Source organism: Psammomys obesus, unplaced genomic scaffold (assembly GCF_907164565.1).
Source record: "Psammomys obesus unplaced genomic scaffold, mPsaObe1.curated_primary_1811, whole genome shotgun sequence".
Taxonomy (NCBI): Eukaryota; Metazoa; Chordata; class Mammalia; order Rodentia; family Muridae; genus Psammomys; species Psammomys obesus.
In genome coordinates this window covers 26,346,154-26,360,641 of record NW_026590062.1, presented here as the reverse complement: position 1 = coordinate 26,360,641, position 14,488 = coordinate 26,346,154, and the positions used below count along the sequence as shown (strand labels likewise).

Below are 14,488 nucleotides of genomic sequence, written 5' to 3'. Positions count from 1 at the left end.
ACACAAATCAGAAACCATAATATACAAGCAAAAGACCAGTAAGAGAAAAACAACAACAACAACAAAAACTCAAACAAACCAACATGAGACAAAAAGTCTTCAAAAGTACCATTGAGTTAATTGTGTGCTGGCTGTCAACTCCTGGGCATGGGTCCTGTCTTTCAGTGCGTTTAATATAAGTATGGAGTCTCAATGGAGAAAACTAACTTTTCCTTTGCAAGTTGCTGTCAATTACAGATAGCATCATGATTAGCTATGACAGCTCATGTCCACGTCCCCCTTTAGCCATGAGAGCTTGTGTCCATGTCTCCTCGCAACACGGGCACCCCATCTGACTTGAACCTGTGGTGGCACTGTGCATGCTATCACAGTCTCAGTGAGTTCACATGTGTGTTGGTCCTACTGTGTCTGGAAGACACTATTTCCTTGGTGTCATCCATCCCTTCTGGCTCTTACAATCTTTCTGCCTCATCTTCTGCATAGCTCCCTAAGCCCCGAGTGTGCAGGGATTTGGTGAAGACATCCTATTTAGAACTGAATCTTCCAAAATCCCTTACTCTTTGCACATTGTCCAATTGTGTGCCTCTGTGTTAGTCCTTACCTACTGCAAGAGGAAGCTTCTCTGATGATGGCTGAGTGAGGCACTGATCTATAGAGATTGCAGAATACTGCCTGAAGACATTTTATTACTAGGTTCCTTTAGCAAAACAATACTATTTGGTTTTTCCCTAGGCCCATAGCCTATCTTGTCTCAGGTTCTTAGCTGTCCTTGCAGTGTGAAGTGTGAAGTGTCAGGCATCGGGCATGGGTTCCATCTCATGGAGTGGGCCTTATATCCAATTAGAGGATGGCTGGTTATTCCCACATTTGTGCCACTATTGCACCAGCTCTTGCCAGTGAGTGCTAGCATTAGCTTAGCGAATGTGAGCAGTATAAAAGAAATGTACTGTCTCTTCTATCAAAGAATTAATCAAGATGGATGATAGACAGATCATAGATAAATAAATAGATGGATGATAGAATAGATACAGACAAATAGAATAGACAGACAGATGGACAAACAATAGATATGAAGGATAGGTTAGATTAAAGGACTACAAAAGTTGAAGACAGTCAATGGAAGGTTGTAGTGAAGAAGGACCTTGCCTACCCATGCTTCTGTCTCTGGAGCCCTGCCCTCCCTGAGAGGACCATCCTTCCAGGGCTGTCTCTGTAACCCCTCATACAGTACATTTCTTTGTTTCTCTTAATCCTTGACATATATGACCCAGTGAGACCTCTGGTTCTGCCAATATCAAAGGGGGTGGTCACTCAAGTTCCCAGAATAAACCCCACCCTCCCACAGCTTTATTGTCAATTTCAAGACTTGTTCTTAGCCAGGGAGAAAGGCCCAGCCTCCAGACCTGCTGGGTTCCAGCTCCCATGCCTCACAGTGACACTTCTGCAAGTCTTTACTTCCAGAACTATGCCCTCCCTGCATTCTAGAATCCTAAACCATGGCATGGAAGTGACCTTAGAGGTTGTGGTTTGAATGTGAAATTTCCCCCAGAGGTTCATGTGTTTGCACAGTTGATCTCTAGGTAGTGGCATTGTTTGTGAAGGTTGTAGAACCTATAGGAGGTGGAGCATTGATTGGGAAGTAGATCACCAGGAAGTGGGTTTCGATGCTGTATAGCAAGGCCCCAGTTCCTGTGTCCTCTTCCCTTCCCTTCCTGACTGCAGAGGCATCTAGCCAGCCTCCTGATCTTGCTTCTATTCCTTCTCTACCATGACGCAACGATCCCCAACTGTAAGCCAGAATAAGCCCTTCCTCACACCGCTTTCTGTCAGGTTGTTGTTCACAAGGAAAAGTAACTGATAGGCCACCCATGTTTCACTCTCTTTGGGCACAAATACCAAGGCTGAGGGTACCATAGTCATCTTGACCTTTCAAGCGTGATCCAAGCTATGCCATGCATATCCTAGTTGGGCATATCCTAGTTGTGGCCATATCCAGTGGGCTGTGGCCACACTGGGTGTGGCAAAACAAACCTTGAAAGCTCACGTGTCCCCTCTTGTGGCTGCTTACAGCATAGCCATGGGGCTGCCCTGCTAGTCCTCCGTGCTTTAGAAAAGAGTCTGTGGCTATCGGCATCTGGACAAGACAGGGCAAGCCGAGCCCACCCCCCTTCATGTGCCAGCATTCCACACAGCTCTGTAGGGTGTGGAAAAGGCCATGCTGGAACTCGATGCCACAGGAAGGAATGAGGGAGGGCATCAACACTAAGCCTGCCCCTACCAGTCTGACCACCACACTGGCAGGGGCTTTGGCAGAGCATCTGCCCCTGGCACCCACAAACAGAAGGCGCAGAGAAGAACTGGGGAGACTGCTCAGTAGGTAAAGCGCTTGGTGTGCAGCCATGAGAACCAAGTTCAGATCCCATGTTTAAAAAATGAAAATAAAAAGAGCCAATGGTGGCAATGTAAATATGTAACCCCGGAACTGTGAAGGTAGAGATGGGAGAATCTTTGGGACAAAATGGCCAGATAGGTCTAGGAAATTAGTGAGGCCCAGGTTCAACAAGAGGCCCTATGTAAACAAATAAGATAGTGCTAATGAAAGACTCTTGAAGATGATCCCTGACTTTCACATACACATAGGCAAGTGTGAGCACAGAAGCGCGCACACACACACACACACACACATAAAAAAGGAGTAGCAGAGGCAGGCTCTACTCTAGACCTGAGCCTGCCTCCTCGTAACGATAGGCCATGCCTCTCTGCCTACTTTCCTACTTCTTCCAGTACCTGGTACTCAGACTTACCTCCTATGTAGGCTGCTTCTGGGGCTCTGCAGTTCTGGGTGTCACAGAATGACTCTCTGAGGTTTTTATAACAGTGTCCAAAGCCATGGAGGGCACTTCCAACCCAAGGCTCCATATAGCACACCAGATGTGGACACTCTGGTTTCCCCCAAGATGCTCATTCCTCTTTGCTATTCAGTTCATTCAACTTTGCTTCTCACAACACAGCTTGACTCCTAACATGAGGACCAGAGGGGTGCTCAGCTGCAGCCCTCAACCCAATGCACCCCTTGGCAGATGACGGAGAGCATGACGGGAGTCAGGCAGAGGTGGATGCTTCAGATAATGGCCTACTGATTGTCAGTGAGCCTTAATCATGAGCCAGAGGACTGTAGGCTCCAGTACAGCATTGGGGCCCGGTGATGAGAAGCTACACAGGCCCCTATTCACAGGAGCAACTCAGGCCTGGTTCTGGAGTAAAGGTGAGGAGAGGGAAGAGGCTACATGCTGGTTAAGCAGAATGGCTAGATAGCCATCACCAGAATCTGCACACACAGGTTACACAAACTGACCTTTATTTGTTGTACTGAAGTCTGTTTTGTTTTTGATACAAAGTAACATTTTAGTACAGCACGTCCCACCTGTCAGATCCATGCCTGCCTGCCTGCCGAACACTGAAGCAGGCCTACGACCAGGGAAACAGCCCCTGTCCCACAGCTGTGTGAGTGAGACCTTGAGAGTGAGGTGCAGCTATTCTCAGTTGTCTGAGCTAGAAAATGTGCCTCTAAGGCACAGAACAGCCTTGAGGGCTGCAACTGTCGTCTCTCTTTTTTTAAACAGCTGTGCAAGAAAATATATCCCTTTGTAAAAAACGTCAATAATGGCTAAACTACAATCTAACATCTAGAATTACAAAGAATAAAATGAAATCAAGAATTTTTTTGCTAGCAAAATGAAATGTTAGGAACGGTATTAAAATATAGGTCCTACCCCAATGACATGTGGAACCCAGTACAGTACCTATCAAGAGGACACACAGTTGAAGAAGGGACAGCATCAGCTCTTTAGCAGATAGATCTGGCATCAGAAAAGTAGGGGCTGGGGCAAGGGCAGGGATAAATTTAAAAACACAAACCAAAACCCAGAAACCCAACAAAAAATGGAAGAGTCCTCGTGGAGTTCAGGTTGAGAATGTTGTTGTAACCAAGATGCAAAAGCTCCCAGATTTTCTTCTTACATTTTCAGTAGACCAGTCTAACCATTATACCCACTACAAGCTCTCATTTCAAAGTCTGTAACATGAATAGTTCCATGCCAAAAAGAGCTGGCACACCCATGCCCGGTAAGGGTTACTTTGCAACCATGAACTGACAAAGGCTGCTGGGCATCTCAGAGTCTAGAGGGAACTGATGGCATGCCCATGCCCCTGCTGAGAAACCATGAAGCCCTGTGGGACTATTCGTGATGTTTAATATAAACAGCAACTGGAGAAGAAACAAGAGGCCAGGAAGGCAGGAGGAAGGCCAAGAGGTGAATCTGCAAGAACGCCAAAGCTGCCTTCCCAGTGTGGGAGGAAAGTACTGCCATGTCAAGTTGGCCCCACCAAGGCACTGGTTCTGGTACCAACAGTGGTCTGAGCACCTGAATTTGTGATGACTTCCAGGAGAAGGGCCACAGAGGAGCAGGAAGTCTGTCAAAACTCTGGTCCCACTGACAAGAACCTCCTGTAGCAAAGCAGCCTCCCTGCCCCCAGGTTCTAGAATTGTCCTATGTAAGACAGGAACATCAAACCAACAGGGAGTGAGTGACAGAGGGGTCGGGATCAGGGGCTGGGCACCAACAACATGGAGCCATTCAAGTAAACATAGACAACCAAATACTTAGAAAAGGCTTGTAAACTTGTGATCAGCAAGGTCCTGGGCACAGCACCCCTGCTCGGCTGGCTATGGGAGGGTCAAGTCTGTCGTGTTTCTGCTTTTTGTTTTAAAGAGCATGTTTGAGTAGTGCCATCCACCAGCTGGGCCCAAATCTTTGTGGTTCTCCATCTAACAAAGGAGGTGTTCCTGAGATCCTCCTGGTTCCGGGTCCTTCCCATCTTGTCCACAGACAGACCTCTATTGGCTGGAAAAGAGCCATACAGCTGTCCCCACCATCCGGTCATGAAGGTGCCTCTGGCAGAGTTTTCTGCTAGGGTGGGCAAGCGGGAATCCACAGGACTTTACTTTGCTCTTGGCTGACCATTGCCAGTATCTGAGCACAAATGACTGACAGGGCTCCACCCTGGACGACCCCTGCAGAGAAGCCCATCAAACACAAGAAGGTTAGGTCAGCTCTAAATAAGACATTCCCACCCACTAAGGGTATGGAACACAGCCTGTGCTCCTGTTAGCTTGTCTGGGCTCCTTGACTCTCTCCCAAATGACCCTCCTCCTTCAGCAGGAAATTGGGCAAAGGAGAAATCACCCCCTTAGTAAATTGACAGTTTACAAACTGCCCACCACAATGACTGGGGGAGGTAGGGCAGGATCTGGCCTGCCCTGTACTGGTGAATGCAAATGAACACTGGGCAGCATGCTAGGATGAGCCCACTTGCAGCAGGGCTCTGCAGGGGACAGGCAGGAGTTGGGAAAGGACAGGTGACCAGGTTGGCAGGCTAGCACTACTCCAAGGCACAGTGGACAGAGCACACCTCCAGAGGACCAACATTCAGAAAATAACACAGTTTACATAATTGTATTTCTACTTAATATTAAATAAGTTTAAGTTTGGGCATTTTTTAAAAAACATTTTCTTTTTTCTATTGGTCCACTTGTCTGTGATAAGCTGGAAATGAAAATGGGACCAGAGTTGTCCCCCTAAAAGAGCTCACCGAGATCCTAACCCTTCTGTGATGTGCTAAAGTGGCCCCATTAGCTCCTACAAATGGCTGATTTTGCCCAGTAGAGGCAGGGAGGCGGGAAACATTCATCCACAGGGTGGCCCATTTGGCAACCAGAGATAATGAGACTGGCTTTGCTTTACCAAGCCCACCTCACCCTTCATCCCCCAAAAGGAGTGACCCTAGGCAGCACTCAGGCTAGGCAGCTGCCTGCACTACTGTCTACCTGGGTTCTTGGGTTCCCAACTTGCCTGGGGTCACTGCAATCATGCTGCTGAGTGTTTGTGCTCAGACAGCTCCTACTACACATTGCAGATGAGGTCAGACCATGCCCAAAGGACAGTTTGTGTAACCCTGCCACCTGGAACAGCTCTGACACTGGCCTGGGTCTGTGGGCAGAATATATAACGAGTATGGGGCAGCTCAGCCCAGCCTGTCATTCTTAAGAATGTCACCTGAGGAAAGCCTTGGCACCTGGCTGGGCTAGTACCCACTTACCTGTGAAGTACCTGCTATACTCCTGATCGATCTTCTGTGCTGTCTCAAATTGTTCTTTGGAATGCCTCTGTGTCACCTTGTCCCTTAGGTAGACAGGGTCTCTCTGTTCCCTGTAAGAGCAGCCAGGGAAGTAGAATGAGTCTTGAACCTATCTTCCTTCCTTTCTTCCTTGGTCCAGAGTGTCAGGGAGCTCCATGAAGACAGGAGAGGGCTAGGTACAGCAAAGGATGTAGAGTGCTTTCCCCTATATCAACAGTCTCTAGGCTGTATGGGAACTGTGGGCTGACAGGAAATCTGGGCATCCCAGTACCCCAATACAGGGTCAAAGCCGGCAGACACACTAGCTGGCTCCAAACATGGGCACCAGGAGCTTACCAGCACAGAGCTGGACTTAGCTCAGGCTGCCCAGTTCCTCTGGCCTTCTGTACAACATGCTGACAGGAAAGGGGATGGGACAGAGGTGGACCTCTGCAGACAAAGCTAGCCGTAGTCTGAACGTGAGGTTGTACCCCAACAGGGAGGAGGTGCTAAGTTCGGCTGGCGCCGCCTCTGCACACAAGTCCAGGGTCAGAGGGGAGTGCTGCTGTTGCAGCATGGGACCCAAAGGGGCCAGACACCTACTTGATGTGCTTGGCGCTCTTGTACCGGATGAAGATGACGATGGGGTAGATGTGCATGTGGTGCAGCCTCTCGATGGCGTGCGGGGCTATGTCCAGAAGACAGTGCCGGTTCTGAGGGACAACGGTGGAGAGTGCACGTGGAGGGCAGGCAAGAGGACATATCTGCGGCCCCCTGAGGACCTACCCTTGCCCCACAGAAGTCTACCTTCCTCCACACTCAAAAACACCAAGCAGCACAGGCAAGGTTTCTGGAAGAGCACTTAAGACAGGAAATCTTCACCAGGGGGATTTCTCTCTCCCCATCCACTGACGACTGCTGAGACAGGAGTGGGAAATGGCCATCGGCACACCTCAACGTGGGGACTTTCAGAGCCCCACCCACCATACCCTGGCCTCACCAACCTGTTACACTGAACAGGACTGGGGACTCTAGGGCCTGTGGTTGGAGAGGAGAGAGCCACAGCTCTGTATGGCTATGACAGAGCCCCTCAGCCCCCAGGAACGAGCCCAGCCTAAGAAAGACCATAGGCATGCTTTATGCAGCTCTCTCCATTGTTGGGAGTGTTTCCTAACTGAAGCTTGTCCCCATCGAAAAAAGTAATAAGCATTTCTTATTATGTGAGCAGCTCATACAGCCCAGAGCAGTAGCTGGAGGAGCCCAGAGGCCAAAGTCTGAGGAACAATTAGGAGTGGCTACTTTGTTAGCAAACTTGAAGACAACTCACTCCCTGACAAACGGACTCTAGGATATCAAAAGCAACAAGAGACACTCTTGGCCTTTCTAGGGTCAGGGACCCATCTATGAAGTCTAGGAGAAGGCCGCCCCAGAGCTCAAAGCTCTCCTCAGCATCCCTCAGCAAGCAGAGGCTGCAGGCACACGAAGTGCTGGCGACTCTTAGGTCCTGCTCAGGGATCTGTGCATTAACGGTGAAGGCAGGTATCTGTAGTATCCAGGAGGATGAGACCAAGAGCAGGAGGCCTCGGATAGGTGAGCTAGCTGAGGATTAAGAGCGAGGGCAGAGAGTCCCAGGTACCAGAGGAGCCTAGCCCTTAGGCCAAAGCCCTAGGTACCTTTTCTGTGATCTCCTTTATCGAAGCCACGGTGGTAACATCAAAATGACCACTCCTCCGCTTGTAGTCCACAAACAGGCAGTCTCTGACACCCCGCTCAATGGCTTGCTGGGAGGCCTTCATCACCTCTGTGTAGTAAGATGCATGAGTCAAGTACTGGGTACATAGAAGGGCCCCAATGCAGGGAGCAACATCAGCATGGAGACTACACTACTGTCTGCTTTCCTGAAGAGACAGAGGGCCACTGGGGGAATCTGTCTGCATCGGCAGGACCCTTAGACTCTATGCCAATTACCCTGCATGGCCAGGAAGGTAGGTGAACAAGGACAGACACACCTGGTGGGCACCCCTTACCAAGCGGGCATCTGCAGAACTTGCCGGGTGCCTCATTTACCAGCATCTCTTTCACCACATCCAGTAAAGGCCCCAGGATGAGGACAGGCCGAAGAGAGGTACAGTCCACTTTCTGGACCCGCTGATAGGCCAGGCTCACTGAGTCTGAGAGACACGGGGAGAGAGTCAAAGGCCCAGCTTGGACAGAGGAAGAAAGCAAAGCTGGGCAGCCATGCCCAGACCTTGCTCATCTATACAGGCATACTCCAATCTTACTTACCTGAGCAGGCCTGTTGTCTTTTGTCTCACAAAACCTGGCCAGCTTGCCTAGCTGTATCAGGACTAGTCCCACATCTCAGGCACACCAGCGCATGAATGATCACTAATGAAGTCATTCAGGAAAGTGTATGTGGCCCTCTGCCTCTGAAGACACTGGGGACAACTGATGTCCAATCATTTTACCTTTTGTTGGACTCCAGGTCTTCCTCAGTTATCCCACACCCACTGAGCCCACATATCTGCTCACTAGAGACATAGCTCCATGGTTCAGAAGCCACAGCCTCCTCCCCAGGTATGATTATATGCCTCTACCTGGACATGAAGGATAGAGGTAATGCGATTATATCTTTGGCCCCTGACCATGGATCAGAAGAGGTGGTGTTGCGGTGGTAACAACTCTTAGGAAATGCCTGAGCCAGAAGACAGAAGGAACCTGGGTTTTGAACACCGGGCTACTTTCCCTGGGTGGCCCACTGGCTCAGACTGTATATGGCAGACAGATGAGCTCCCTGTGAGGCTGCAGCTGCTACTCTCTGGGTTAGCTCTAGTGATCAAGCCACCTCCCTAGTTAACACACAAGTGACCCACTCCCCACCACCAAACGCACAAAGTTCTCACAGGAAGAGATGGTCAGAAAGCTGGCAGGCAACTGCCTTCCTAGAGACAAGCTGACGGTGTACGTGGGCTTCTCAGACACACAAAAAGGTACAGAGTACCCAGTCCCTGTCCTTTGAAAGCGCACGCTACCTGGGGCCACCAGGTGATGAGGGCACAGGTGACAGGCCGATGGACGGAGGGTAGGGCTCTGAGGGGCCTGCACACGTCTGTGGAGGGACTCCATAGAAGACTGCAGCAGCACTACCTAGGCGCACAAACCCCCATGCTCTGCAGAGGCCAACCCCATGGGCAGAACAAAGACAAATCAGTACAGACTTGCCTCAAAATACCCATCTAATCCTATGTGTTTGCAAGTGAAGATTGATTACATGAGTTTTCAGATGGCACTTCTGACCGGGGGGCCAGTTGGTCTCTAGTATACACCCATGACCGGGGAACACTCATGCACTGTCTCTTTTAAACGACTGGAGCCATAACCAATATTGTTGCTGTACCCCCCACTAGCTCCTCAGATGCAGTCATCACTGTGGGCTGGAAGAGTGTCTCTCCACATGACTCAATACTGTAGGTTGGTTTTTATAGGTTGAGAAAAAAAAACCCTAGTGAGTATTGTGTGTGAATATGTATTTGCACACGCACGTGTGAGAGAGAGAGTATGTAGGGTGGGGTTAATGTCCAACAATAGTGACATACTATGAATGGCTTGTAACTCCATCTCTCCCTCAGACTGCTTCTGGAATGCATCACAGGAGTACATAGCCCTCACTTGAGGATTCTACAGTAGTCCATACACAGGTGAACTATAAGCCTGGGCAGAGAGCTGCTGTCAGAACATTGGGGACTCAGGTAGAGTATGCAGGAAATACCCACAGCAGGTGAGACAAAAATGCATTTACCTGAAGAGGCAAATTTGCAGAGGGAAGGGAGGGGCGAGAACTAAGTCTGGGGAGCTGGGTAAGTGCCTGCTATGCAAGCATGAGCGCCTGAGCTCAAATCCCCAGCACCAAGCAAAGAGCTAGGCATGGCCACCCAGCTATCCCCCAGCAATGTGGGGACAGAGACATGAGGGCTGCTCGCTTAGTTCCAGGTTCAGTGAGAGAAAGAAATAAAGCAAGTCCTCTGGCCTCTTTGAGTGCAACCATAAACACACATGTGCACACGCCACAAACGTTTCACTCATGAAACAATCTCCCCAGCTCTTTGTATAGCATTTTTCTAACTGGGTGTGGGTGTGTGTGTGGAGGGGCATGCCTATGTGTGTGCATGAATGGATATACATGCACACGTTATATATACATATACATATATATGTATATCTATATCCACTCACAAGAAAATAAATACAGAGAAAATAAAAAGGACTAAGTGTAAAGCAGAGGCTTCCCCTGAAGCATTTGCCATATTCTTAACTTCTTTTTTTTTTTTTTTAAAGATTTATTTATTGCATACAGTGCACTGCCTGCACACCAGCAGAGGGCATAGATCTCGTTACAGATGGTTGTGAGCCACCATGTGGCTGCTGGGAATTGAACCCAGGACCTCTGGAAGAGCAGCCAGTGTTCTTAACCTCTGAGCCATCTCTCCAGCCCCCAAATTCCTAACTTCTAAGGAACAAGAAATTAAATGTGTAAGAAAAACACAAAACCACAGAGCAGAAGGTTGCATGACTCTTGTGTGGAAGAGAAAGAGTGCCCTGGAGAAGAGACCACCACGGAGCTAAGACCCAGGTGCCAGCTCTAGGGGTAAGGGTAAACACCACACTGCACAGAAGCTGCAGCCCTGCCCAAGGTCAGCTCAGCCTCTCACTGGAGCCCCGTGGCCACCAGTGTTGGCTCCTGAGGCACAGGAAGGCTTAACTCTCATCTTTAACACATTTCCTGTTCTTGACATACTAACAATTTGCAGGCATGTTTATGAAGCAGAGTGAGTAGAGCAAAGATGACTCAGAGGTGACCAGCCAGGAGAGCATACCACGTCTTTGATAGACAAGATCTGGGAAGTCTTGGCAGGAGGACAAAAGCCTATTGCAAATAATCACATGGAAACTCTGACACTAGGTAAGGCAATTTCTAAAATTAAGACATTGGACATCAGAGATGAGCTGGACAGAGAGCAGGGCAAAGTCAGCGGCAAGCATCCTGGCGGGCTGAAATAGTGAGAGAAAAAGGGTTGGAAAAAATAGAGAAAAGCATGCAGAAGATGTGAGACCACTAAGATCTGGTTAGCGAATTAAGAGGCATGAGAGGGGTGAAGGCCATAGAAGTGGCTTGAAGAAAACAACGGCCTAGAACTTTCTCTAACATCAAGCCATAGACATAGCTGGGTAGCAAAGGTCTGATGCTGGGAACAGAGATAATGCCAAAACCCACCAGGCCTAAGGGATGTTATCTTCAGCATAAAAACATTAACAGCAACACTCCCAGAAACCTTATTTGGTAGGTCAGAATGTGCCCCTGAGAGAGCTGGCTCGCTTCCTGATCCCAACAACCTGTGACTACCTTTTCTAGTGAGGTAAAGTTCTTCTGAGTTTTTCTTGGTCGAGCTTAAACGCCATCACAGGTGTTCCCATTGGATCAGGAAATTTGGAGGCAGACACAGGTGAAGGAGAAGGGGTTGTGAAGGAGCAGAAAGAGGTTTCAAGATAATAGTGATATTCCCACAAGCAAAAGAATGTTGGCAGCCACAGCTCAGAACCAGCAGAGGCCAGGAACAGACCTTCCATTAAAGCTTTGCAGGGCAGTGGAGGCTGCTGGCACCTTGACTGTTTGTGGCACCACTCTCAGACATAGGGCTTCCAGAATGAATATAAGCAGCCATAAATATAGCATGTGTGTGTGTGTGTAGGCTAGGAGCTGACACTGAGCGTCTTCCTTGATAGCTCTCCTATGGCATTTACCTAAGTACTGGGGAATCTAAACTCTAGTCCTTAACACTTATTCAGTGATCCACTTGCTTTACTAATGAAACAATCTCAGTTCCTTGAACAGCACTTTTCTAATTGTGCATGATGTGTTCGTGTGCATTCATGCCATGTGCATAGTTAAGAGGAAACATTTATAGAGCTAGTCCTTTCCTTCCACCTTTACATGAATTCAGGGAATCAAACTCAAGTCACCAGGCTTCCTTGGAGGACTCCTTTAACCACTGAGCCATCTCTCTTAGCTCTGAGAATCTTAAAAGCGCCTAAGTAAAATAGAGTCGCCCTCTGATTCCAGCTTTGAGTTCATGGATTCAATCAATTAGGAATAGAAATACTCAAATCAGGTATAAGTAATCTAGAGACACTTTAAATATGTAGGAGATGCACTTACCAGAACACAAACAGATCTGGGTATCTAGGAGGCTTAGTACCAACTCCCTGACATACCATAGTGTGGCTGCAGACACCAAGTTAAGATTTTATATAGAATGGAAGTTCTGGAAAATGGTTAAATATTATCCAACAATACTGAGAAAAATGTGTCACCAAGCAGAAAGCACACATAAATGTCGAAGGAAAGTAGAAAGATGAGATCAGACAGACCCGAAGAAAGGAGTGAACAGCAGGAGAGGTGAAGAGAAACTGTGAAAACCGCTTATGCACACTGGGTGGCAATAGGAATGCTATGGAAGCTGGGATGGTGAGCGGAGGTATAGTGACCTGTGCTTCCAACTTCTCAGGAAACTGGTCCAAGTGATGGCCTGGCTAGCAGGCAGTCAAGGGCATGTGGTAAGGGCAACTGAAATCCCCAAAGACTACAAACTGAAACTGGCAAGGTAATAGGAACATTTGAGAGACAAGGAAACATAAAGAGTTGGACCAGAGAAACAACAACAACAAAAAAGACAGTGTCTGCCACAGTGACATTTTAAACGCCCTGATTACATAGTCAGTGACGATCTCTGCTTTGCTCACTTGTATGGCATCTACCTGCCATCTAGCCACACTTTGCTACTCAGGTCATTCTTTGATACAATGTGTTTAAAACACAGCCTGCCACAGTAAGTGAAATAAATGCTACCCTGCCCTACTTCAGGAACAATAAAATTCTAAGGAAGTTCAAAGTATGAGCTTTTTTGATGGCAAAAAAAAAAAAAAAAAAAAAAGTCAAGTGTGTGGAGACTAAGCAAGAGAAAATGGGAGTAGAAATCAAAACATCACACACTATAGATTTTCGGAAGGGAACACTACTAGAAATCAGGACATTTTTGGATTACAGAACGGTCATTGCAGAAAAAACAGAGTAACCCAGAAGGCATATGCCTAACAATAGTTTCAAAATGCGTGGTGAGTCTGGAGAGATGGTTCCAGTCACAGGCTGTCCTTTCAGGGGAATGGGTTCGGGTCCCAGCACCCACATGATAACTCACAACCATCTGCAAATCCCAAGGTATCTGACACCTCTTCTCACCGCTGTAGACACTTCACACACATGGCACACACGCGCAGGTCAAACATTCATACACATAAAAATAAGTTGTTTTTTTTTTTTTTTTTTAATAAACAGTGCAGAACTTCTAAAAAACTGACAATGGACACATTCACTTGCCCCTCAATGAACAAATTAGAGATGGCACCTATGGAAGACAGAAGTGTCTGAGAGCATAGCCCAAAAGAAGGAAGGAGATGGTGGTAATCAAGAAACACAAGAGAAACCTCCCAGTAACATGACAGCAACTTACTCTGTTAATGGCAGGATAGTAAGCATTTCAGGCTTTGAAGGTAAAAAGGCAAAACTGAGCCAACATCACCACCAAAGGACTACTGTTCATTTCTACATAATCACATGCATAAAATCCCACAATAATGCTCTATATTGTTCAGAAACTAAGAGCGGACTAGACCTTCCCATGATGACAGGGATTATTCACTGTGCTTTTTTTTTTTTTTTTTTTTTTTTTTAATGTAGATCAGGCTATCCTTGAACTCACAGAGATCTACCTGCCTCTGCCTCCCTACTTCACAGCTCCAGCCTGGTTCAGCATCATACTGGGAAGGACCTTGTCAAAATCACTGATGAATGTGTGAAGTAAGAAAAGCTGAAGAGCAACCAGCATAAGAGAGATGTAATGTATGAAGCAGAAATCACATCTGCTGACCCAGGGCCTCTTGATGAAATTGGAGCTTCACATTTCAGCTAGGCCGGCTGACCAAGCACCACCCGTCTTTCTTCATTCCCTGTGCTGGTGTCACAGACATACCACACCTGGCTTGTCCTATGTGGATCTGAACTTGGGTCCTCAAGCTTGTATAGCAAGTACCTCACACATGGAGCCATCTCACTTTCCTCCCAGCTCCTGAGGAAGCTTTTTTTTTTTTTTTTTTGCTTTGACGTTCTCCCTCCTGAAACAGGGCGATGGTACAAATAAACATGGTGGTCAAGGGGAGACGCTGAGGATTAACGTGACAGGCTGTACTGACAGACTCT

The 14,488-nt window shown here is 47.8% G+C and overlaps 1 protein-coding gene across 2 annotated transcripts in view; it reads right to left on the bottom strand.

Moving 5' to 3' along the window:
* Positions 1 to 3,341: 3,341 nt before the first annotated feature.
* Dlg5 (discs large MAGUK scaffold protein 5) overlaps positions 3,342 to 14,488 on the bottom strand; it is a 111,907-nt gene continuing 100,760 nt past the window's right edge. For both annotated transcript variants that reach the window (XM_055605816.1, XM_055605817.1), the window contains 5 exons: positions 8,205 to 8,348; positions 7,851 to 7,978; positions 6,781 to 6,890; positions 6,160 to 6,269; positions 3,342 to 5,074 (listed from right to left, as the gene is read on the bottom strand). In XM_055605816.1, the coding sequence (XP_055461791.1) occupies positions 4,971 to 5,074; positions 6,160 to 6,269; positions 6,781 to 6,890; positions 7,851 to 7,978; positions 8,205 to 8,348 (596 nt within the window). In that variant the 3' untranslated portion in view covers positions 3,342 to 4,970. The remainder of the gene's footprint in view (positions 5,075 to 6,159; positions 6,270 to 6,780; positions 6,891 to 7,850; positions 7,979 to 8,204; positions 8,349 to 14,488) is intronic.